General features: G+C 41.3%; 1 protein-coding gene and 1 pseudogene across 8 annotated transcripts; one reads left to right on the top strand and one right to left on the bottom strand.

Moving 5' to 3' along the window:
- The first annotated feature begins 10,352 nt into the window (after positions 1–10,352).
- LOC122056048 (DNA replication complex GINS protein PSF1-like) lies at positions 10,353–24,701 on the top strand. 8 transcript variants are annotated; one of them, XM_042617811.1, is made up of 9 exons: positions 20,140–20,424; positions 20,532–20,650; positions 22,269–22,315; positions 22,563–22,665; positions 23,627–23,694; positions 23,778–23,891; positions 23,985–24,147; positions 24,230–24,376; positions 24,448–24,701. In XM_042617811.1, the coding sequence occupies exons 4-9, from the start codon at positions 22,591–22,593 to the stop codon at positions 24,472–24,474; spliced, it is 594 nt and encodes a 197-aa protein (XP_042473745.1). In that variant the 5' UTR covers positions 20,140–20,424; positions 20,532–20,650; positions 22,269–22,315; positions 22,563–22,590; the 3' UTR covers positions 24,475–24,701. The 8 variants fall into 8 exon arrangements, with proteins under 8 accessions (XP_042473737.1, XP_042473745.1, XP_042473743.1 ...); XM_042617809.1 differs by adding an exon at positions 20,732–20,826 and having other exon boundaries at positions 20,140–20,650; XM_042617808.1 differs by having other exon boundaries at positions 20,141–20,424; positions 20,732–22,315.
- A 135-nt stretch (positions 24,702–24,836) lies between these two features.
- LOC122056047 lies at positions 24,837–26,729 on the bottom strand (annotated as a pseudogene).

Raw genomic sequence — 26,729 nt, 5'->3', positions numbered from 1 at the left:
CTCCACAAGTCAAGAAAAATCAAATGGAGGGAAATCAAGGTCCGATCAAGAGGAAGCTTCCACCTCCGGATCCAAAGGAACCACACCTACAAGCAAAGGTATAAATATTTCAATTAATAATAAAAATCATATTATATGCTTTGAATGTAGGGAACATGGGCACTACAAGAGCAAGTGCCCCAAATTGGCCAAGAAAAAGGGCCAAATGGTACAAAAAGGCAAGGAGAAGCTCAAGGAGACCATCCCCGGAACAAAGAAGAGCAAGGAGCACATTGTGTGCTTCTTGTGCAACCAAAAGGGGCATTACCGAAGTCAATGCCCTAAGGGGAAGAAGGTGGTTAAGGCTCATGGAGGAAGCTCAATTCAAGGGAGAGCCTCCAAGGTAAAAAGAAAGGTAACTTTTATTGAGCCTACCCCTTTAAATTATGGTAAAAAGCATGATAGTTCTAACTTATATCATTTTAATGCTATTTACCATGAAAATAGGAAGCATGATAGCGTTAAGGAAAAATATATAGCTTTTCATGCTAAAACCACTACACCTAGGGCTAGGAATGTGGGTAAAAGTCTAGGCAAGAACTCTAAGGATTCTAGTTACAAGCCTAGAAACAAAAATGCTCATGGATCAAATGGAAAAACAAAAACTAAGGACTTAGTGATGGAAAATCAAGTCTTGAGGTCAAGACTTGACAAATTAGAAAAGACCCTAAAACGAATGGAAAATATCCTAAAAGGACAAAACGAGCATAGCCTAGGTCTAGGAGCACAAAAGCCATCCAATGGCCATAGAGGTTTGAGATACAAACCCAAAGCTAAAAGGGATGTGCCTAGTTATCATAGGGTTCCATATAGCTATGGAACAAACCCTAAGTCTAGAGGTCAAGTCAAAGATACAAGGGAAGATATCCCTAGAAGTATCTTTGCAACCAAAGTGACTAAGACTTCTAAGAAGTCTAAGAAAGTCACTAACAAGGTCACAAGGGAGGCTATCCCTAGAGCTGACCTAGAAAATGTGACCAAGGCTTCTAAGAAGCCCAACAAGGTCACTAGGAAGGTAACTAGGGAAGTTATCCCTAGTGAGTACCTAGAGCATCCAAGGAGCACCAATAGGTGTTGGGTTCCTAGGAGCATTTCCTCTACCCCATAAATGGGTTAGAGAGTGTCAACTCCGATTAGAAGGGTAGTTAACCCAACTTTGAGGAAATTGACACTCAAGGAGCATTTTCAAGGTTTTGTTAACCTTTGAAAATGAAATGAAATTATTATTTACTCCTTGAAAGAGTAAAATGTGCCTAATGGTGGAAGAATTGATTTTAATCTTAAATGGCACATATTGGGAAATTTATAAGAACTACCAAGTTGGGATTTTGGTATGTTCTTAGAAAATTTAAGGCGATCCGAGCCTTAATTTAAAGGTGCTACTCTTGTGAAAAAAAATGAAATATGCCAACATTTGAGGATATGCTTATTTTCAATTGGCATACATTAATTAAGGGAATTAGAAATGCCAATTTAGGCTTTGACATTTTCTTGAAGCACTTTAGGGCAATCTAGGTTTAAATTGTAAGTTTAGCTAAGATTTTAAGGATACTTAGATAGTTAATCTAGGTATATTTTATTTATGCTAAATCTTTCCATGATTGTTTGCCCATCATATGCCATGACATCATGTCTATTTTTGCATTCATGTTTTATTATGAAAAATCCAAAAATACCATGTCATGACATTCATACATCATGTAGTTATAGGAATCTTTCTTTTGAAAGTTATTTTATTTTGATGTATACCATAACATTATCATGCATTAGTTTAATTCCTTGTAATTAAGGACAAATGACATTTAACAACACTTATTAACAAGTGACATCCTAGGTGGATATCTAATATCTCTAAAGTGCCTAGATAGATATGCATGATCCCTAGTTTAGGGCAAAACCAAAATCTACATCTCACAAAGACTATAAGGTGACTTGTATGTGTTTTAGTGCATATTAGATACAAGTGAGATGTTAGGATGATGAACAAAGCTCGAGATGTTGATTTAGTGCATTCTTTTGAGTTTTTAGGTTCATCAAAACACATAGTTATGTGTTTTCCCATCATTGGGAAAGCTAATGTACAAGTCATGTGCATTATGCCCAAGGAACATGATGGGATATTGGTTTTGAAAATGTTTTTAAAAATGCTTTTGGAAAACCATGGTGAAGGCTATCTTTTGATAGTAATCACCATTGAATAGTTAGACACAAACTTGAAGAAAACGCTAAAGTTTTAGTAAGTTTTCAAGTTTGTGTCAATCTTTGAAAAATATGATGTATTCTCATAGAAAACTATTTTTCCATGATTAAGTATGCCCTAAATAATGTCTACACGAAATTTCATGATTTTTGGATTTTTGTAGAATTTTCTAGGGGTTTTTGAAGTTGACTGAAATGGAATTTCAGCAACTATCAGAGCTCCGATCGATCCATGGATCGATTGGAGTGCCTGAATCGATCCGTGGATCGATTCAGAAGGCAAGTCTCCCGCGAGCAGAAGCTCGCTGGATCGATCAGCCGATCGATCCAGGTAGTCTGAATCGATCAGTGGATCGATTCAGAAAGGTTCAATCGATTGGAACCCAACTCCAATCGATCCAAGTTGCTGATTTTGGCTGGGAAGGCCTGATTTCAGCATCTTTGAACCTCTTTAAGTCTAGGTAACCATTCCAAACCCCTAAAATACATTTGTATACATACAAAGGGTGGTTTTATGTGAAAACAAGGATGGACTGGTTAAGGAAGGCTTCATTGAAGTTTAGGTTGAGGTTTGTTTCAAATTTTGAGTATTTGAACCTCAAAACTTCTAAATTTGGGTTTCCTAATGGTTTAGGGATTCCAAGTCATTGTTGGTGCAATGACAGAAGTTACCACCATGTCTTTAGGGGGAGGGACTCTTTAAAGACATGAAAAATTATTTTTCATGAACCTTGGAAGGTGGTTAACCTTCTTTAAAGAAAATGCTCATGTGTGAGTTGTTGAACTTGAAATGGGGAGTGGATATCCTCATTATTTCAAGAGGGAACTCAAGTGGTTAGAAAATGCTCAAGGTTGAGTATTTGTCTACATTGAGGAAGAGTTAAGGATAAATGAAGGGTATGGGACCTTCATTTGGGTCATTAGACCATGTCAGTGCTCCAGAGCAAGCATTATTTGAAAATGAAGGGAATGTGCTCTTCATTATCATGTTGGTCACAACGAGTGAAGTTGTGAACAACGATGAGTAACTCTTCAGGGGGAGAGTTTTCAACAATGGGGCATTTGTTGAAGAGTGCCCAAGATTGAGGCACGGGTTGAGGTGTGCTCAAGGATGGGTTGATGTGTGCCAATAGGGGGAGAATGTGTGGTTTAAGTTAGACCTTCATTACCTATGGGGGATGTCATGGGGGGAGAATGAAGGGAACCAATATTCATACTTTGGCATGAATGGAGTTAAGGCTATTGGATTAGCTTAACTCAGAATGGTCCAAACTTAAAGGTATTGTCAAACATCAAAAAGGGGGAGATTGTTGGTGCAATATCCCTTAGGTCAAGGTTGACCTGGTTGACCAAGCTTGAGTCTTGGTTTGGATTTCGATGTTTGACAATAAGATATTGATTGCAGAAGAGTCAAGTAGGTCAAGGTTGACTGGATACTTGACTGTGAAAGTCCTGGTGAGTGAAGCCAGGCAGAATGAAAGTCTTGGTGAGTGAAGCCAGGCAGAAGGAAAACCCTGGTGAGTGAAGCCAGGTGAAAGTCCTGGTGAGTGAAGCCAGGCAAGGGAAAATCCAGATGGATCAAGGATGATCGGATGTCTGGTGTTGGGAAGTCCAAGTAAGTCAAAGGATTGACTGGATACTTGGCACGAGGAAATTCAGATGGGTCAAAGGGATTGACCAGACATCTGGTGGAAGTCCAAGTAGGTCAAGGGAGTGACAAGATACTTGGCACGAAGATAAAAGTTCAAGTGGGTCAAAGGGATTGACCGGACACTTGGTGAGGAGTCCTAGCAGGTCAAGGGAATGACTAGATGCTAGGCATGACGAACCAACAGGTTAAGGTTGACCGGATATTGGTTTGGGAGGTTTGGGATTTAGTTTTGGGCAAATACCAAGTGCTGGATCGATCAGTGGATCGATCCAGACCTTTCTCAGCGAACAGAAAGCCTCTGGATCGATCAGTGGATCGATCCAGATGTCTCAATCGATCAGTGAATCGATTGGGACGCTGCTGCTTCGCGCGATAAGCGCTGGATCGATCCGTGGATCGATCCAGGCGTTTTTCCAGAGCACAGAGGCGCTCTGGATCGATCCGTGGATCGATCCAAGGCCTCCCCGATCGATTGGGAATAATCGAATCGATCGGGATCCGACCGTTGGCGTCGATAAAGGCCGCGGGCGCACGATTCCTTCGGTATCTCTTCGCAGATTCATCTCAGATCTCTCGCCAGCTTCTCCACAACACTCACAAAGCTCAGATCGCCAGTTCTTGAAGGATCTTGGAAGGTTTCCAAGTCAAGAGGCGGATCAAATCCAAGAAGAGAAGCTAGGGTTAGAGTTTGTACTCATTGTAAGCTTGTAAGTTTGTATTTCTTGTATCCTTTCCCTCTCTTCTTGTGTTGAGTCTTGTAGGGCTTCTCCGCCCTTGGTAGTTACCATAAAGGAGAGTTTTACTTAGTGGAGGGTGTGTGTGTTGGTGTGGATCCTTGGATTAGTCACCTCTTGTGAGGTGGATACCAAGTAAACCAACCGTGTTAGCGTTGTGTGATTTGTTTCTGTATTTTCCGCTGCACATCTTCGAAGAAACAAACAACGCCGAACACCACGAAGCGCGACGAGCTATTCACCCCCCCTCTAGCTACTTTTGGTCCTAACAACTGCATCATAAGCTAGACGAAGATTGGATGTTATATTTTGATGAGGACCATAATATTATAGCTAAAAAAAAAGACAACTTTTCCAATGTTGCTTTAATGAATCCTGCAGAATCTAGTGCTACCAATACACCACAACCTTTGCAGGTACGATACCCAGAAAGTTCTATGAGAACTATGGATTATGGAGAAGGGCATCCTCCAAGAACACAAATTCACCCTTATACCAACAATAATCCTTTGTTAAGAACTATAGGGAAAAGAAGACCACCAGAAATTACATACTTTGAAAAGAATTCAGTCTTACTTAATATCAAAGAATGTAACGACCCACAAATGTATGACACTTATTTAGAACAATGGATAGTCTCTGTCAAAAGAGACTACCAGGCAAAACATGAATTAGATATAGAATCTGGTGAAGCCATGATAAGAGTAGGAGAAAATTATTTAGGTGATGTAGCTAGAGCGGCATGGGAATCTTATAAAACTACTCACCCTGAAGAAATAGCTAGGATTGCTTCACAAGGTAATAATATACTTAATTTTTGTTATACTATCCACAGACTTTTTACAACAAGAGACGCTAATACAAGATTAGATATTAGACAAAAAGAGGCTATAAGAGATTTAGAACAATTACAACTTTTTAATTGGAATTGGATTAAACCTTTTTGCAATAACTTTCTTGCCTTAACAGCAGTATCAGGAAATTACAGTAACCCGGAATTAGGAGAACGACTATTTAATAAACTTCCAGGGGAATTAAGAAAGGAAATACACAAGGCCTGGACAGACATGAAAGTAGCACCACAATATGACAATATAGGAATACGTATACAACACATAATTTCTGTATTAAAAGAAAAATGTACTTATATCCATATTCAAAAACAACTTAAAAACCAGCAATATGAGTTTTGTAGTCAAATATATACCCCCCAACAGTATGGTTCAATGGCACCTAAACAAAAACAAAAGCATTATCGAAATACTAAAGCAATTACACAACCTGCTAAAACTAAAAATGTCAGGCCAAGAAAAACATATTATGTTAGGAAAAGCAGAGAAAAGAAACCATATTTAAATAAAGAAAAACATGTCAGAAAATATAAACCAAAGAAAACATATGCTAATACTATTACTTGTTTTGCTTGTAATGAACCAGGACATTTGTCGTCTGCCTGCCCAAATAAGAAAAACTTATACACTAGAGAAGCTAAATTAGTTACCTGTACAAATTTAGATTTAGTATAAATTCAATCAGATGTCTCAGACACATCTTCTATCTATTCTATTATTTCTGTAGATGATATGGAAGAAATTCCCCCCTCTTCCGACTATAGCTTAGTAAATCCTTCCTACAACACCCATACTATACAGACTTTGATTACAATTCAATAAACTTAGAACCAGAATTATGGAATGACTTTCCTTTCATGGATACCAACTTAATGCTCACACAACTAAATACAAACTTAGGTGACTCTAATTGTAGACATGATTGGAAATTAAAAACAGGAACAGATAATATATCCTGCTATTTGTGTAGTTATTATCTAGCTATTGATAAAAGAGGTACTTGTATAACCTGTAAGAAACAAGCCTGTAATTTGTGTCTTCAGAGTTATTTTAATGTTCTAATCCCAATAACACAACCCACTAAAAGTAGTACTAGAAATATCCTTTTAGAAACAAGAGTATCAACATTAGAAACCAGAATAAACCAACTGGAAACTCATATGGATATAATAACAAACCAAATAGAAGAACTAATATCACAGGAGTCATTACCATCTAACAAAGGTAAAAGTTTACAAATAACAGAGTCACCAAACACATATATGGTTTTTATAAAAACCCCTAGTATTTGTAATACAAATAAAACTCTTGATGTTAGGGTAAAATGCTTAGTAAATATACATGGCCATGAATTTACATTACAAGCTTTCTTAGATAGTGGAGCCACTAATTCAACTATACATGAGGCTACACTTCTGTCTATTTTACCTAAAAATTTGATTAAAACTTCATCACAACCTTTAATTAGTACATAATTTGATGGCCAACAACTTACTAGTACCCAATTTGTCACAAACATACATATAAAATTTTATAATAACTGTGGTACCTATAGTACTCCCCAAACTCTCTCCAAATTATGGGTTAAATCGTTACTACATCAGAATATCCACCTTATCCTAGGACTAAATTTTCTTATATCACCAGACAGGGCCTTTTTACTTACAAAAGATTATGCTCTATTCTTCTCTAATCCAATAGTTGCACCTATTGTGTCAGACTACCCCTCGGTAGTTAAGCCTTTAACAGCTTTAACAGAAACGCGAACCCAATCTAAGGACAATACTTGCCAGTGTACTATAAAAGGGACATGTAAACAGATGTCATCCTGTGACCTTGCCTTTTTTGAATATCAGGAAAACTAGACTTACTTGGCTGGACAAGCCCTCTAAATAATCTTTCCTCCTGGGATATTCCTAATGATCTACTTCTCCCTAAACAATTGCTTTAAACTATTAACACCCATCAGCCAGATATAGACTCTCTTATATCTCGACTAGAAAAACTAGAGATTATTGGCGACAACCCAACCAAATACTGGGAAAGAGATAAAATTTATTGTAAATTAGCAATCATTAATCCTGACCTAACTATTAAGGCCCAAGACTTAAGATACACAAACTGGGAAACTGAAGAATGCAAAACACATATTCAACAATTACTACACTTATGAGTCATTCAACGATCTACCTCTAGACATAGAAGCCCAGCTTTTATAGTAAATAAAGGAGCCGAACAAAAACGAGGTTAATCACGAATGATATTTAATTACAAAATGCTAAATGATAACTGCCAGGAAGATGACTACAAAATACCAGATAAAGACCAACTTCTGAATAAAATACAACATTCTAAATGGTACTCAAAGTTCGATATGAAATCAGGTTTCTGGCAGGTACGGATGCACCTAGACTCAATAGAATGGACAGCTTTTTCCTGTCCTGAAGGCCACTTTGAGTGGCTTGTTATGCCTTTTTGTCTTAAAACAGCTCCTCAAATATTTCAACGAAAAATGGATGATATTTTTAGAAATGTTGCTCACTTCACCTGTGTCTATATAGACAATATCTTAGTTTTTTCCAAAACTAAACAAGAACACTATTCTCATTTACACATAATCTTCAATCTATTTGAAAAACATGGTTTGATTATTTCACGAAAGAAAATGAAACTAGCTGTTACACATGTTGAATTCTTAGGGGCTGAAATAGGCCAAGGACAAATCACTTTACAATCTCATATTTCAGCTAAGATTCTGGCCTTTCCAGACAAAATGGAAGATACTAAGACTTTAAGAGTTTTTCTAGGTCTTCTAAATTATGCAAGACCCTATCTAAAAGATATAGGAAAAATTAGTGGACCATTATACAATAAGACATCTTTGACAGAACAAAAACATTTTAACTAACAAGATATTGCTTTAGTTCAGCAAATCAAACAACTGGTTAAAACTATCCCTAAGTTAACTTTACCTCTTGACTCAGATTATTTAATTATTGAAACAGATGGTTGTGAGATTGGTTGGGGTGGTATCTTATATCACAAAACTTCCAAATATGAACCTAAATCAACAAAAGCTTTATGTCGTTATGCCTCTGGAAAATATCATGAAAAAGGACACTTAACATCATTAGATTATGAAATTTTAGCTGTTATTTACTGCTTAGAAGCTTTTAGACTATTTATTTGTAACAAACCAGAAATTCTTATTAGAACAGACTGTGAAGTCATAATCAAATATGGTCAACAAACTAAAACAATCAGAAAATGCCTCAGTATAAAGCGTTGGTTAAAATTTACAGATACCATAATCAATAAAGGACTTAAGATACAATGAGAACATATTAAAGGGGTTAATAATTCTTTAGCAGATACATTATCAAGATTGTTACATTAACATTTTTAGTCCTTACAGGATGGACAGACCAAGGAAAGTTCGTAATTTTTCCACCAAAATCATGCGTTTTGACACTCAAGATTTACAACTTTTCACACAACCAGAAGATCATTTTCGCTTTGTTGGCAGAGACAGACTTGACCACATCCAAAATTGTCTTATTGACAATATTTGGCATATCCCTACACTTCCAGGAAGCTCTGGACATAAAATCGCAGTAATAAATGTTCTTTCCAACTACTTTCTTACCACTATCCAGAAACCAGCAGGAAAGAAATTTTCCTGTTACGTGGTCTTTTCAGGACCCCAGGCAGGGGTATACTCTACATGGGAAGAAACCAATTTAGCCATTCAAAACCTATAACATCCATACTTTAAAGGCTACTATTCACTTAAGGGGACTTTTACAGCAGCCAGAGCTCATCTAGGACCACATTTCTTTGTGAGTATAACTTTGCAAACAACACCAATACAAGCTACTAGCTCTGATACAAATACTTTTACTTATGCTCAAGTTGTGCAACATACTCCTGAGAATAGCTTGGCAGAACCTTCAACAGAACACACCAATACTCCTATCAGACCAGAGTACCTAACTTTGGCTCAACTTAAAGAACAAAATAAGACTACAACTTTACAAAGAACATCTGAGATGCGCCTGGCAGGTTTCCCAAATACTATTCCTGGGGATATTCATACTTATGTTCATAGTCTGGCTGAAAAATCTACTCTACAAACGTTTATAGAATTATGTGAAGCCTTAAAAACTTTTCACAAAACACCTCCTGAAGGAATGACTATTGTATATCAAGCCTTCCAAGGACCACTAATGGGTACGATGCGATATGAATAATAGAGGACCAAGAAGTTAAGAGACTAAGGAACAAAGAGTACCATTAGTGAAAGTCATTTAGAACCAGAAATACGAGGAAGTTACTTAGGAGCGTGAGGACAGTATGAGACAGAGATATCCAGAATTATTCTAAATTCGAGGACGAACTTTTTATAAGGTAGGGAGAATTGTAACGCCCCAAATTTCCTCAATTAGAGTCCTAAAAGTAATTTAAAAATATTTAAAAATGCTATAGAAATATTCTAGAGATTTTTAGAAATTTTTGGAGGTCGTTTGGTATTTTTACTAAACGAAGGAAGTTTTGACAAAAAAATGTCCAAGTTGAGGCTCGAAACGGTAACCTTTGATCCGAGCAAAACCCAACTAACCAAGTGGGCAAGCAGTAGTTACTTGATTAAATAAAGGAAGAATTTTATTTAAGTAGTAGAAGTTAATAATAAAAAATAATAGAAAGAAAATGGGTTGCAGCCGAGATTCCAACTCGCGAACCGCGCTTAAGCAAAACGCAATCAACCAACTGTGCCAGCAGACTTTGCTAAATTATTAAGGAGCGGAATATATTTAAGGTATAGTTGGTTTAATGAAAACCCTAGTTATAAGAGAATTAAGTTTTCTTTTTCCGAAAAACCTTCTCTCCTTTCCTCCGCACGCGTGCGACGGCGATTTTCTTCTCGGACGAAACCGCAGCAGGAAGCTGGGGCGTCTTCGGCGGCCGGCAAAGGGCAAGTTCCGGGAGCTCTTCACGGAATAGAGGCTTCCCTGTCGTGGAGGATCTGTGGGCACGAAGAAGCGGCTGAAGATTTGCAAAACCAAGCTCCTCCCGAAGCCCTAGCTACCCCTTTCCGGCTGTGAGTTCAAGAACACGAGGTAAGTGCTTACTCACCTGCGGTAAGATAGTTTCGAGCCTTTGATTTAGAGTTTCTCTTGTTTTGTGAATGTGCCGTGAGGAATTGTTGACAAGGAAGCTTGATGCCGTGAGTTTTATAAAGAAGATTGTTCTTCCCTTTTTAAGCTTTCGGATTTGTTGTAAATAATTTCGGAATTTCTAGGGATTTAGTTTCTTCTTGCTTTAGAATTTTTGTTGTGAAGATTGGGTTTAGGGCTGCTGCCGTGAGACTCAAAGTAAGGATATGGAAGAGTTATTGAGCAATTTGTTTCCTTATAGTTTGGCACGGAACAGAGAGAATTATTGTAAGTTTCGGTTGTGCTATCCAATGAACAAGAACAGCCTACAAGTTTATACCAGTTTTAGACCGTAGTTAGTTTCATTATTACTGTTTTGGTTGTGAAGCCTTGCAAATTTTAGTTTGTGATTAGTATTGAATTGCTGCCATGAATCTCAAGGAAGAAAGGCATGAGTTAAGTTTGTAGTCAGATTCTTCAGCCCTTACAATTGGTAATTCGGGTTTAGACTTGCTTTGTTACCCAATGAGTAGGATCGGATTACAATTAGCTTTGCAATTTTAGTTGTTGTTGCTCGACAGTAAGCTTGAAATGGTTTAGAATTTGGAGCCTTTAGTTTGCACAAATGATTTTGTAGTTGATATGGGTTTGTAGTTCAACGTTTCTAGAATTGTGGATAGATCTAGTACTCCATGACGTAAAAGTAAGGGGATTGTTGCTTCTTGTATTGGCATCGAATTCTTTTGTTATGGACAGATTTTGGTAAATGTTAGATCAATTTTGAGCATGATTTCTACTCTTTCTAGATGACCCTAAATGTTGGTACAACACTTGTTTAATGACAAAACCTTTCTTCTAGATAGGGTAATGGTTAGTTCAGATAACTCTTTATCATGACTAAATGAGCAAGATTGTAGAATGAGTAGAGTTGAAGTTTACCTCATGTTAGCTGATTTTGGGTAGTTGTGATCCATTGATTTTATGATATTTGAATGTTACCGCACTATTGAGGTTTAATGTAGTTGCTTCACCTAACTGCTTAGGAGGTTTGGAATTATGGAACAACTAAAGCTGTAGTCCTTATTTTAAAAAAATACAGATTTGAGGTTTAGATATGTTTTCTAGTTATACTCATTCTAGGATACAGATGTGAGTTCTTTACTCTAGCATGTGGTTTAGATATGCTTCTTTGCTACCATCCATTTAAGCATACAGATTTGAGTTTTCCTTGTTACCTCAATATGCAGAACTCCAATCTTAGAGCAGATTTCTAGTTCCTTATGTTATTAGATGTGCATGAGTAGCCTTCCTTTTAAAACAATCAGTTTCTAGTTTCTTTAGAGTTTATAGTGTAGATGGAATTGTTTTTACATTCATAGCATGCTTACGTAGTGATAATGGTCTTCTTGTACAGCATGTTTAAAAAGACTGTATTTCCTCTGTACTTTCACAGCAAGTATTAATAATTGTGTTTATTCTGTGAAACTCTAGAATTTCCATGCATATAGTGTTATATTAAACTCTTTTAGAGGTTATGAGTGATTATAAGTAAGAAAAGACCAAGGTCTTAAATTGATTCTAAATTCCAGAAGTTTAGGATTAAAAGCACACTAAGTGTTTGAATAAATGCCAAGGCATTTTGTTATAAGAGAATTAAAGAATAACAAGTATAAGGAAGTTATAGTTAAAAAGAAAATAAGTATTTTACTTTTTAATGGCATGTACCGGACACAAGGTCCATTGGGTGGGCTCCTAGATCGCCCCTAGGCACAAGATCGCCTAGAAGTACCTTAGTAGTTTCGGGATTAGCTATCTCGACTCATATTAAGGATGCGCGCAAATTGGTACAATGCTGGGCCCAAGAGAAGTTGATTATTATTTTAAAGTAATAAAGTATAAGTTTTGGAACAAGCACCATTTATGTTTCGAGTCAGTAAGTTTAGCTTCTTTTAATTTGAAGCATGCAGTTTTAGTTTTGTTTGTTTCCTGATTAGTTATTTAGCATGATTAGCTTTATCTACCAGCATGCAGTTTTATCCTTGAATAGCATGATTAGCTATTAGAATGACATGAGTAGATTTCTTTAGCTTTACTTGGCTTTTAGATTAACTTGACCAGCCATGTTTATGCTTTATTTTCTTTTAGAGCATATAGTTTCTAGTTCTTTCTGTATACATGCATATTCGTGTTTTTGTGAGTTAGATAGCGCTTACTAAGCAAATTTTGCTTATAGATTGCATTTCCTCTTACTGCAGATAAAGGAAAGGAAAAGATTTAGTAAGTGATCCGGCAGTAAGGAGGAGGGACCCCCCTTTAAGCAGAGTCAACGCCACGTGGAGGTTGAAAGGTATAAGGTCAATCAGGGGTTTGGCCGAGCGGATAAAGATAGGGGCGACCGGCCGAACGGACCGAACGGAAGCAAAAGACACCCCGGCGGAGAGTCGGGGTTCCGACGCTCAGGTTGAACAGTGTTGTATGGCCGAGCGGATAGCCTGCTCGGCCGAAGGCCTAAAGTCGTAATACTGCGAACAGTCTCCACATAACACAAGACCGGGAATCGCTCGAGCGGAAGAGCACATATGACTGGCCGGGCGTGAGGGGACTGCCGACCGGACGGACGCTCGACATAGGGTAAGTAGCAACAAAAGGACAAGGGAACATCTTCTGACAGTGGGTATGTTCAACGAGCAGGTCATACGCAGGATCTTACGACAGAGGGTTTCGCTGTCCCATCAGAGATGTGCGCGGACTGTAGCAGTATGGTGTCAGGTAAGCTCTTCTGACAAGCCCATACTGAGGTATGGTTAGAGGACACGTATTCGCCTCGGTATGTGTGCAGGAGCCTTTTCACAGCTCTATATAAAGGGCCTCACACTTCGCCTGAGGTACGCATTCTCGCATATTGAGAGCCACTTTCTCGTCTTCCTCTTGCCTGACTTGAGCGTCGGAGGGTCGTCGCCGGGAACCCCCTCCCGGTCCGACTTCCTTGCAGGTTCGCCGGAAGTTCACACGACCGGTCGAAGATCTACGTCAGCAGTTCGGAGAGCGCCACGTGCCCAGCGTCCGTTTATTCAGCGCTCGGACAGGATCAATTTGGCGCCGTCTGTGGGAACGCTCCTGCATCCGATCGGAAGCAATGGACGAAGCTGGATGACCGCACTCGGTGATGCTCTCCACAGAGAGACTCGACGCTCTGATCGAAACCAGAGCAACCAAACTCGTGGAACAACAAAGGCAGAAGTCGCAAGCCGAGCGGATGGAGCAACAAGCGACGTCCGCATCGGGAGGCCGAGCGGAAGCACCCGCGGCCACGGTTCCGTTTCCTCTGGCCCTATTCCACACGCCTCCTGAAGCCGCAGTAGTTAATCGTGATCGAGGATCTTTATCAGACGAAGTGCTGATACGAGACAGCAGAAAGGGCAAGGCCCCCCGAGCGGACGCCTCCCCCGAGCGGATCAACCGTCAATTTTCGGAGGCCATCCTGCGGGACCCTCTGCCAAAGCACTATGTGCCCCCGTCGATCGGCGAGTACAACGGAACCACCGATCCGGATGATCATCTGGGTAAGTTCGACAACACAGCTACCCTTCATCAATACACAGATGGAGTAAAGTGCCGGGTATTCCTTACCACTCTCTCGGGATCGGCGCAACGGTGGTTTCGAAGGCTGCCTGACGAATCCATCACAAATTTCAAGGACTTCAGCACGGCCTTCCTCCACCATTTTGCAAGCAGTCGGCGTTATCAGAAGACTAGCGTGAGTCTATTTGCCATCAAACAAGAGCCCAGAGAGCCGCTCAGAGCTTATATCCAGCGGTTCAACCGGGTGGCCATGGATAAGGTCAATCAGGGGTCTCCCGGCGGTTCAACCGGGTGGCCATGGATAAGGTCAATCCGGCAGTAAGGAGGAGAGACCTCCCTTTAAGCAGAGTCAACGCCACGTGGAGGTTGAAAGGTATAAGGTCAATCAGGGGTTTGGCCGAGCGGATAAAGATAGGGGCGATCGGCCGAACGGAAGCAAAAGACACCCCGGCGGAGAGTCGGGGTTCCGACGCTCAGGTTGAACAGTGTTGTATGGCCGAGCGGATAGCCCGCTCGGCCGAAGGCCTAAAGTCGTAATACTGCGAACAATCTCCACAGAGCACAAGACCGGGAATCGCCCGAGCGGAAGAGCACATATGACTGGCCGGGCGTGAGGGGACTGCCGATCGGACGGACGCTCGGCATAGGGTAAGTAGCAACAAAAGGACAAGGGCAGCGAGTATGTTCAACGAGCAGACCATACGCAGGATCTTACGACAGAGGGTTTCGCTGCCCCATCAGAGATGTGCGTGGACTTTAGCAGTATGGTGTCAGGTAAGCTCTTCTGACAAGCCTATACTGAGGTATAGTTAGAGGACACGTATTCGCCTCGGTATGTGTGCAGGAGCCTTTTCACAGCTCTATATAAAGGGCCTCACACTTTGCCTGAGGTACGCATTCTCGCATATTGAGAGCCACTTTCTTGTCTTCCCCTTGCCCGACTTGAGCGTCGGAGGGTCGCCGCCGGGAACTTCCTCCCGGCCCGACTTCCTTGCAGGTTCGCCGGAGGTTCACACGACCGGTCGAAGATCTATGTCAGCAGTTCGGAGAGCGCCACGTGCCCAGCGTCCGTTGATTTAGCGCTCGGACAGGATCAGTAAGGAAGGCGACAAGGTGGTGCGGATAATGTGTGATACCAGGACTATGGAAGTCTTGGGGCTAGAAAAGAGTTCTTTTAGTTTTCTTTCTTTATTACTAAGTTTTCCATGTTTTAGTGGACTGTAAACATTTGAGATTGTACTTTATAATTTATGTCATTTGAGTTCATCTTTGTTTTAGATTATTATTACTGCGTGGTTCTGAAGTATATATACTTGCCGCATGTAGCTGATGGTTATTATTTGCCTGTATTGACGAATTTGGTCACCGGTACAGCGGAGATTCTATCGAAATTTTTCGGTAGGGATTCCTCGTGGTTTCGATCACACCGGATAAGTAGAGTTAATAGTTAAGTAATGGTCACCTTAGAGAGTAGTAGAGTTGTAAGAAGGGTGGTCGTTACATATTCATACTTATGTTCGTAGTCTGGCTGAAAAATCTACTCTACAAATGTTTATAGAATTATGTGAAGCCTTAAAAGCTTTTCACAAAACACCTCCTGAAGGAATGACTATTGTATATGAAGCTGAGTTCAGCCCAAAACTTAAATGCCAGAAGAAAGGACCACCTTGTATAGAATCAGATAAATATGGATGTCAATGCCAGCTTCTCTATGCTTTCAGAAGAGCTAACATGGATTATGAATCCTATATTACTACGGCTTACAAAGGGAGATAAATTATCCCTTTTACTCTTCTTGACTACGGCCTCTTACATAAATTATGGATTCATAACCAGATTCAGTTAAAGATTTCTCAAAGAAACTTGGTATTGTTATTTCTATTGCTTTGGAAGAAGAAGAAACGTTTGTAGTATGCACATTTGATAGTACTCCTCCAGAGTGGCTGGATCTCAAGATAGAGCCAGCCCGACATTTAGTAAAAATTGACGTAAATGAAGTTGGAGGTGTAACGACCCGACCCTCTTGGCCCATTTGGCGACCTCTCATGTCGTCGACCGTCGGCCCTTATGTCGTCAGCCCATTTGGCGACCAGGATTCATAATCTTCCACCTGCTCGGTTACCAGGATTCATAAACTTCCATAGTCCTGGTATCACACACCATCCGCACCACCTTGTCGCCTTCCTTACTGATCCTGTCCGAGCGCTGAATCAACGGACGCTGGGCACGTGGCGCTCTCCGAACTGCTGACGTAGATCTTCGACCGGTCGTGTGAGCCTTCGGCGAACCTGCAAGGAAGTCGGGCCGGGAGGGAGTTCCCGGCGACGACCCTCCGACGCTCAAGTCAGGCAAGAGGAAGACGAGAAAGTGGCTCTCAATATGCGAGAATGCGTACTTCAGGCGAAGTGTGAGGCCCTTTATATAGAGCTGTGAAAAGGCTCCTGCACACATACCGAGGCGAATACGTGTCCTCTAACTATACCTCAGTATGGGCTTGTCAGAAGAGCTTACCTGACACCATACTGCTAAAGTCCGCGCACATCTATGATGGGACAGCGAAACCCTCTGTCGTAAGATCCTGCGTATGGTCTGCTCGTTGAACATACCCGCTGTCAGAAGATGTTCCCTTGTCCTTTTGTTGCTACTTACCCTATGCCGAGCGTCCGTCCGGTCGGCAGTCCCCTCACGCCCGGCCAGTCATATGTGCTCTTCCGCTCGGGCGATTCCCTGTCTTGTGCTCTGTGGAGATTATTCGCAGTATTACTACTTTAGGCCTTCGGCCGAGCGGGCTATCGATAGCCATACAACACTGTTCAACCTGAGCGTCGGAACCCCGACTCTCCGCCGGGGTGTCTTTTGCTTCCGTTCGGTCCGTTCGGCCGGTCGCCCCTATCTTTATCCGCTCGGCCAAACCCCTGATTGACCTTATACCTTTCAACCTCCACGTGACATTGACTCTGTTTAAAGGGAGGTCCCTCCTCCTTACTGCCGGATCACTTGCCTCCCCTTCAAGTCTAGTACTTAAGGACGCTGATCCTGTCTGAGCGCCACCTTGTCGCCTTCCTTACTGATCCTGTCCGAGTGCTGAATCAACGGACGCTGGGCACGTGGCGCTCTCCGAACTGCTGACGTGGATCTTCGACCGGTCGTGTGAGCCTTCGGCGAACCTGCAAGGAAGTCGGGCCGGGAGGGAGTTCCCGGCGACGACCCTCCGACGCTCAAGTCAGGCAAGAGGAAGACGAGAAAGTGGCTCTCAATATGCGAGAATGCGTACTTCAGGCGAAGTGTGAGGCCCTTTATATAGAGCTGTGAAAAGGCTCCTGCACACATTCAGAGGCGAATACGTGTCCTCTAACTATACCTCAGTATGGGCTTGTCAGAAGAGTTTACCTGACACCATACTGCTAAAGTCCGCGCACATCTATGATGGGACAGCGAAACCCTCTGTCGTAAGATCCTGCGTATGGTCTGCTCGTTGAACATACTCGCTGTCAGAAGATGTTCCCTTGTCCTTTTGTTGCTACTTACCCTATGTCGAGCGTCCGTCCGGTCGGCAGTCCCCTCACGCCCGGCCAGTCATATGTGCTCTTCCGCTCGGGCGATTCCCGGTCTTGTGCTCTGTGGAGATTGTTCGCAGTATTACGACTTTAGGCCCTCGGCCGAGCGGGCTATCCGCTCGGCCATACAACACTGTTCAACCTGAGCGTCGGAACCCCGACTCTCCGCCGGGGTGTCTTTTGCTTCCGTTCGGTCCGTTCGGCCGGTCGCCCCTATCTTTATCCGCTCGGCCAAACCCCTGATTGACCTTATACCTTTCAACCTCCACGTGACGTTGACTCTGCTTAAAGGGAGGTCCCTCCTCCTTACTGCCGGATCACTTGCCTCCCCTTCAAGTCTAGTACTTAAGGAAGGCGACAAGATCATCTCACTTGGTTACTAGGATTCATAAACTCTAATACTTAAGCCTGGAAGTTTAGAGTTCGAATCCTGGGGGAGGCAAAAATCCACTACCAAGGGTGGAAAGTCCTAGTGAGTAACGGCACGGCCAAGGGTCGTCGGTCGACGACATGAGAGGTCGCCAAATGGGCCGACGACATAAGGGCCGACGGTCGACGACCCGAGGGTCGCCAAATGGGCCGCCAAATGGGCCAAGAGGGTCGGGTCGTTACAGGAGGTTACTAAGCCGAGTTACATGACTATCCTACAGACCCAGACTGTGATTGGGAAGCTCCTCCCTCCTTTTCAGACCAACTCAAACACTGGAGAGCTTCAGTCCAAGGGACGCATTGGGGCTGGGACAGACTTGAAGATCCTGATACCTATCTCCTGGTTGGCGAATCATTCACTGAAAAAATTTATTGGCCAAAAGATATGGGTACCATATTTTTTCCTTTTCACTTTACTACATAGCATACTACCCTGTTTCAACATTACCAGAAGAAGACAGAGAGAATGAGTAACAAGAGGTTAGGAAGTTCTGCCCTTTCAGCTAGAGCCTATCGAGCTGCCTTAGCCAGACACAGAGCACCAAATCAAGCTTCCAGCTCACAAGCACCATCTTTAGACTCAACCGGAGAAGACAATATTGATAATATGATGGACAGCTAAGAATGACAACAACTATACTCAACAGCGCCACCACTACTCAACAGCTATATGATGGACAACTAAGAATGACAACCACCGTACTCAAACAGTGCCACCACTACTCAACAGTGCCACCACTCACCAATGTCTCCACTAAAACCAATACTACTTTCCACCTGTCTCTTTTGCAGATGCCTTCCTTTCATCCTAAACAACACCTTCCTTCCACCTGTCTTACTTTCCAAGATGCTTTCCTTCCCTCCTAAGCAAATGTTTCCTTCCTCCCGAAGACATCTCTCCACTCTTGCCTATAAAAGGCCATCTTCCTCTGCCTCCCAGGGCATCCCCGAAGCACAACCTTCTCTCACTCTTTACCTCCTCAAGCTCTTGCAACTTCCTTTCCAGCTTTCTTTCAAAACCCTTCTTTTCTCCCTGTAAGTATGTAAAATATGTCAATTTCAGTATATAATGTCTTTTAAAAATTTCGGTCTCAGTATGTAAAAACTATGTAATTATTAGTTTGCTGAGTGTAATCCCCTGTAAAATTTCTCCACTACATAAATCTATGCTTGTTTTATAATGAATTAAGTTCTGTCTTGGTTTTTTTCCTCAGTCCTTATCTTAGTAACCAACAGGTGAACAGTAACTGTATCAGGAATAACCAAAATCATATATGACATGTGCTGGCTAAGTAAGAAGGGTATCGACCCAAAGTCTTACGCATAAGCCGGGGCACTGATTGAAAGTGAGATCCTGAACAGGTGAGGCTCACTGGAAAACAAACAAGAAAAGAAAGCAGAGTTAAAAAAAAAAAAAAGAAGTAAAAATTACAACATCATTATATTTACCTGCAACATTACATTACTGTGGCGATCCACTTAATTTTTGTAATTTACTACTACTGTATTTTCTTTTTATTATTTACTGTTTACTATCTACTATTTACGGTTTACTTTTTACTGTCTGTTTACTTTTGTTACTATTTAACTTATACTGTTTACTATCTATTGTCTGTTTACTTTTGCTACTTTTACTATCTGTATTGAATATATATATATATATATATATATAATCTATTTTTATTGAATATAATTAAATTAGGAGTAGATTATAGATGTTTTATTGTTTTTTGAATTATATATATATTTTTAGATATGATATTAATTCTAAATATTTTGTTGAATGATAGTAATTAAATGGAACTAAGGAAAATATCAAAACTATCCAAATCCGATTGATTGCCATCACCACCATCCTAGTTGACCGCCAAGATAAGAATGCCAAAAAAAAAAAAAAAAAAAAAAAAAAAAAAAAAAAAAAAAAAGAGGAATGCAATTATATGTAGATTTTAATGGGCCTCGAGTGGTTTGTATATAAAATTTCAGCAGCCCATTATAATTTTGAGAAGGGAATCTAAAAGATTTTTATGGCGAAGAGAAAAGTGCCTCTTCGTGTGAACATCCCTGCAACCAAACCCTACCACTTCGCCTGCAACCTCGCCACGTCGCCGACGACCTCCGACCTCTTCTTTGATCGCACCACCACCGGCGCTTTCTCCTCCGCGTCACCTTATTTTTCTCTCCCTCTTGTTTCTCGGGTTTCGTTTTTGCAAACTCTTCGACGATCAGGTATCATTATCTATCTCATTTTTTTTTTCTGATCGAATGGCAAAAATTGGTAAGTTTTGAGATCCTCTTTTGGGATCTTCAAGTAAGGGTAAGAAATCAAACTACAGGCACGACGGAAGGTTGAGGGCGCTGACCGACGATGGTACTGTTACTTGCAATTTAACCATCCGAGTAGATCTACATACTGTTGCGACAGATCTATGCCGCCGTGAGCTCTTCTCCGAAGGTAATTTTCCTACAGAGAGTTTCGATTGACGTCGATCTCCGTAAGTGCTGAGGTGATGGGCATCTTTCGCAATCTGAGTAGGTGATAGTAACAGTGAAGATCTACGGAGGCATGACAAAGGAGGAGGAGACTGCCAAATCGTGCAGGATTTGAATTCTTCGAGGAGCATTTCGAAGGTTGTGGTAGGGGTTTACATAGCCGCGTTCACAGTTGAATGGTGTCTAAACTTGGGCTGGTATGGGGTTCATATCAGCCATAAAAGTCTACAAGTGAATGTTGATCAACTACATGATCCTGGTCCACAAGGTGAAAGATGGAGTCGATTGATTGAAATAAAAGAAAGAGTCAGTCCCTCAGTCCTCCCCTCCCATCCCCAGAACCCTAACTCCTCTTCCCCTTCCGCGGTATCCCAGCGCCTGTATATTTATAGACTTTCATTTTTGGCTTCTCTACCGGACTATCCAGGCCGGAAGGCCGCCACTTCTTCATTTAGCTTGTATCTCCACTTCAGTCGCTTACAACTTATCCCATGAAGGTTTCTCCGGATCCTCAGGTGTTTACGTCCCTTCTCTTTGCCTTGTTGAATATTGATCTGCTTGGAAAAGGGACATTGCGGCGGCTAGTGCCAGGGTGCAATGCTGCTGACTAGTGAAATGGCAGGCATCGGTTGGGCTGGATTTCTATTTATTGGAGTAGGATGCTAGATATCTAAACCAATAAAAGGAAATGCATTGCTACTTAAACTTCTTGTCAGTTGATTTTCTCAGTGATCTATCTGGTTCTCTGTGCTGTGTGCCTATAATTTATGCGAAAGCTTCTTGACTTTTAATGTGAGAATTTTTATTCGTTCGGTGTCCAGATTGCCTTTTTGTTGTTATCATTATTTTATATTTCAAAAAGCCTGTACCTTGATTTCTGTAGTTCCAAGCTTCCTCGAAATAAATTAGTCTGGAAGACTTTTGGGTTCTAATATAGTTTATGATATATGAAATTGGAGCAAACCTAGTCTTGAGTTTGGTATGTGATCCAATGGGAAGAGGTTCTTGATAATGGTGGAATTTCCATTGTCTTATATGTCTGTGGTTTGGGATGGCTCAAGTCAATTGTAAGTGCAATGAAGGTTTTGTTTATCGTTTGATTTTTGATTAAATCTAATTTTACTCTTGATGATTTAGACTAGGCTCCAATTCATACATGGGAGTTTAGTTGATCATGGCTGAAATCAAACTTCTGCAGCACTTTCAAGTAAATTCAATGCCAGTAGCCATACCCGTGTGACCATGTAGCACTATGCCTAATGAAATCCTACAAGAACCTGTAGGTCTCATGCTTGACCTACTAGATGGTTTGTTGGTTGTAGACATGTTAAGTGATGCAGTATCAATGTGGTATTAATGCATTATCCAGCTGCTCTAGTGCAACAGAATAAGTGTTCCAGTGGTAGAGGTGCTTTGATGCACTGGCTTGGTGCCTTGGCAGCATAAAATTGCATCAACTAGATGCATAGCTTTGTGTTTTGATATTACTTTTGATGATAATTAATGTACACGCCCTGAGTTCATTCATTTGGTACACATTCTTTATGTGTTGACTACTTTTCTTTTGCATCTTGTTCCAGGAGTGGCTGTTGAGTTGCTGAACCTTTAGGACTGTTGTGGTTACCTGGTAGGGATATGATTTGCTTTATTAAAATTTGGCATGATGTTAGCATAAATTTGTTGTTGTCATTAGGTTTGCGTGCATCAAATGCTTGTCTTGTTAGGTAGAATTATCCTGAATGAGACTTAACAATTATGATTGTGCTTTCTTTCTAGTGTTAGGGTAATGAATCCTCTTGTGTTTTGCTGTTTGTGTTTGTATATTTTCAGTTGAAGTAAATCAATCTAAAGCAATGTTTGGAACCATTTGTTAGATCATAGAACTGAGCCAATCTAAAGGCCATGTATGGAAGGTGTGCATCCCAGCTTTTGAAAGAGCAAGCATGCTGTGAAGCTGGACAATTAGCACCCTTTAATGTAAGCTATTTCTTACTGTTCTGTTCCAAGGGCTGTTGCATTTTTATTTACAAACAAAATTACTTTATTTATTTTTTCAGATTAACTAAGAGTTCTTTGTATTTACGTATGGTTTTTAAAGAACTCTTAATTAATCTGAAAACACTAATAAGATGGGGAACCAGACAGATCAATGCGGTAGCATTGTTTTCAGAGAGTTTCTAATAAAGCACTAATCAGAAGACAAATTGCCGTATTCAATTAGTGGAGGATTTTTTTTTTTTTTTTTTGTGAACTGCACTTTGTTTTGATTCAACCAAAGAGATGGGGAACCGGACAGATTAGATGGGTTGATATCTATCAAATATAATATTGCTTAATAAGAGGAATAATATGTTTCATTCCACATCTAACAAATATAATACTTTATACGATATTGTTTAAAAACTAAAATTGAGATCAATAAAAGAATCAGCTAGACACATGTACTTAATGGGTTGATGAGTTAGCCAAATAAATGGATTTAACTAATCAGATCAAGTGATACAAGCAAACTAGTTGAGTAGATAGGTTGAGTCGGGCATTTTTATTTAGCCAATTGGGCCAGTAAAACCCGCGTAAAACCAATTTGGCAATTTGCTATGTCAACCTGCGTAAAACCATGTTTTCCACATGGAAGCAAACTTACAGACACGCAGGTTTAGCAGCCACACGAGCGGGTCCCTTCTGCAATTACATATGTAATATGCATTACATTCAATTATTTCTCTAATTCTTTGCTGGAATTCCAATGTTTGCTAGTTAGTGTTTATTAAGAACTTTCCATCATCAAGGCACATGATATTTGGCTTTATGTATTCGTATATGATAGTACTGTTCTAAATAATCGTTTTGTCCTTATATGTAATGCCAGTAAATTTTTTACTTTATTTCTAGTTCACTTGTTCTGATTTAAACCTAGAACTTGTCTGGAAAATTGTAGAGCGATGCATTTGAACAAGTCATCAAGGAATGTGATGAACACAACCTGCAGCTTCAATCATTAATCAGGCAAGCTGTAGTGCTCTTTCCTTAGTATACTTGCATGTAATTAAGTGCCTTTTCTCTGATAATTTGTTTATATTCTAAATCAGGAAAATAGAGGAGCAAAACCTAGATATACAAAGAGCTAGGAATGAAGACCACTTTGGTGCAGTAATTCATCATCTTTCTTTGATCCGGAACAAACGCTGTCTCATGGCTTACATGTAATTTGAACAAATATAGTTTGTTCGTGCACAATGTTATTGTTGAATTCTGAAGTTATACATGCATCATTGGTTTCGTTCTTCTGATAACAGATATAACCGGGAAGCTATCATTCAGAGTTTGAGATGGAAACTGGGCAGCGTTCTTCCCCAAGAAATACTAGTAAAGCTGCATAATTTGGAAATTGAGTATTTCAAAAATCACTCCGAGGCCTTAGAGTCCTACATGTCTGAAATGGATCTAGATTTGACTGTGGTATGTGACTTTCATCGTCCATTATCTTTGCGCCTAATTGTCTTACAATCCTTTTCCTAAGAGGTTCGAGTGATGTTTTTAGGATATGGTTCCTCCAAAGGATCCATATATTCGAGTGAGGGTGCTGGACGATATTGGCGATGTATGCCTTGGTGATCACACAGTGGCTCTCACCAAGAACTCTCTCCATTTTCTTAGGCGTAGTGATGCTGAACCATTCATCTCACAGGTTCTGTAGATCTAACTCTCACATTTCTCGTAATGTTCCATTTAGCCAACACTCTTTTGTATTGTTATCAGGGTACGTTGGAAGAATTTATAGACTAATGCCTCGTTGCAAATTAAAATTATCACAGAAAGGTATTTCTCTGCTCTTGCTTTACATTTATGCCAGTTTTCCAACCAGGATGATAAGATGATTACACTGATATTAAGCATTTCTGGATTGGTAACTATGCGTTTGAAGGGTGGGCTGTAGTCACAATTTCATTGTCTACCTTTTCTGTAATATCATTTGAGAATGCATTTATAATCAAAGAGCTTTTAGCGTCTCAGATCAGAGGGATATATTCCTTTCATTAGTCAAATATACTCTTGGTGGATGATTGTAAGTGATTGTCAGAAGGGATACAATTGGTGATATTATTTAAGATATAATTTTAATAGCGTTTGATATATATTTTTATAACACTGATAATATAATCTACTAATACTTTAGATGTAATTTGGAAAATATCTATATTATAATTTAGAAATATTTCTATTCTAATATAATGGCATTCTTGACGTGTGAAGGCCTTTCAAACTTGATTTTTAACCTTCATAGAGAAACACCGACTCTCCATAACATGTCGCCTTAAATAAAAAAGTAAGTGAAATTGAATAGGAAATCCTTAATAGAATCTCATATTATTATTTCTTGTTTGTGACTCTTGCGGCTCAGCAGTCCAGATAGGTTTAAGTGGTTGATGCCGTGGGGTCCATACTGGTTTACGACAGTAATTCGAAGTTATTTTATTATTTTTTCTATTTTTGTGTCAGTTGCAAATTTTACAGCTGGATAACTGAGGATCAATAACCATGTATTTATGAAATGGCACCGAGCTCCGACCTGCTCCGCGCTGGCGATTTCGGTGCCAGTGGGTAGCCGGAAAACCCGGATTTTAATTAGAATAAAAAAAAGAAGAAAGATACAGTAGAGTCCCGAGAACAGAGTGGAATTAGAATGAATACTTTCAGTCTCTCTTGAAGAAAGAATCCAGTGTGATCTTCGAGAACCTAAAATTTGAGCCAAAAAAAAAAAAATGGAGTAAAGTATCTTTATCTGGCGGTGGTGGGTCTGGGTCATAACCGTAGTAGGAGATGCACCACTTGACGAACTTCTTGAGGCCGGCCTCCAGGTTGGTGGCCGGATTATATCCGAGCTCGGTGCGAGCATAGTTGTTGGCGTGAGTGAATGGTACGTCGCCGTTTCCGGGCATCTTCACCTCGTTGATCTTTGCCTTCACCTTGAGGTGCTTCTCCAGGAAGCGGACGAGAGTCGGCACGATCACCGGTGAGGTGTTGCCCAGGTTGAAGATGTGGTATAAGGCGGGGCCGCACTTGCGGCCGTCGCTGTCGCTGCTCTTTGTGGCGGTATCGAGGGAGGCGACGAAGCCCTTGATGATGTCGTCGATGTAGGTGAAGTCGCGGGCGAGGTCGGCCCTGTTCTTACCGCAGTAGACTGTGATGAGCTTGCCCTGGAGGATGTTACGGGTGAAGGAGAAGTAGGCCATGTCGGGGCGGCCCCAGGGGCCGTACACGGTGAAGAACCGGAGGCCGGTGATGGAAAGGCTGTAGATGTGGTTGTAGGTGTCGGTGATCTCCTTTCTTAGTGGCGGCGTAGAGAGATGCCGAGTTGTCGGTGCGGTCGGACTCTGAGAATGGAACCTTCTCGTTGAGGCCATACATTGACGACGCCCAGACTATCGTCGGCTGCGATCGGCGGACTTGCAGGCCTCGAACAGGGCGACGAGGCCGGCGATGTTGCTGTGGATGTACGACCGAGGGTTCTCGATGGCGTAGCGGACGCCTGCCTGCGATGTGAGGTGCATCACGTGGGTGAAGGGCACGACGTCGAAGAGCTTGGCGAGGAGGCGACCGTCGTTGATGTCGCCCTCCACCACGAACACGCCGTGCGACGCCAGCACCGCCTTGCGGGCCATCTTCAGCGACGGATCGTAGTAGCTGTTGAAGTTATCCAGGCCGACGACGCTGTCCTCGCGCTTGCGGAGAGCCATCGACACGTGGGTGCCGACGAAGCCGGCGGCTCCGGTGAGGAGCACAGACTTGCCTTCTGTCCCGGATCTGCATCTCCCAGCGCATCCCAGCCCAAGAGGAGTTGAAGTAGCGCGAGGAGGAATCAACGAAGCTCTCGAAGCTGAAGTAGGAGGCGGCGAGAGCGATCAAGAAGAGCGCCCACAGGAACATGGTGCCGGTGGAGGCTAAGCACCGGTGGAACTGGCATTGATGCTGTGCGTCCGCTCGATCTTGACCTTCCCTGGTGTCGATGGGAACGGATCATCTTCACTCAATCTCATCAT

Source organism: Zingiber officinale, chromosome 3B (genome assembly GCF_018446385.1).
Source record: "Zingiber officinale cultivar Zhangliang chromosome 3B, Zo_v1.1, whole genome shotgun sequence".
Classification (NCBI taxonomy): domain Eukaryota; kingdom Viridiplantae; phylum Streptophyta; class Magnoliopsida; order Zingiberales; family Zingiberaceae; genus Zingiber; species Zingiber officinale.
The sequence above is the reverse complement of the archived record's forward strand: the minus strand, read 5'-3'. Positions and strand labels throughout refer to the sequence as shown.

Excerpts from the sequence above, each read along its gene's own strand:
- LOC122056048 (XM_042617803.1), top strand. The coding sequence starts at position 22,591 with ATGTATGGAAGGTGTGCATCCCAGCTTTTGAAAGAGCAAGCATGCTGT. Across the intron at positions 23,892-23,984 it reads CGCTGTCTCATGGCTTACAT|ATATAACCGGGAAGCTATCA; the intron begins GTAATTTGAACA and ends TTCTGATAACAG. Across the intron at positions 24,148-24,229 it reads TGGATCTAGATTTGACTGTG|GATATGGTTCCTCCAAAGGA; the intron begins GTATGTGACTTT and ends TGATGTTTTTAG.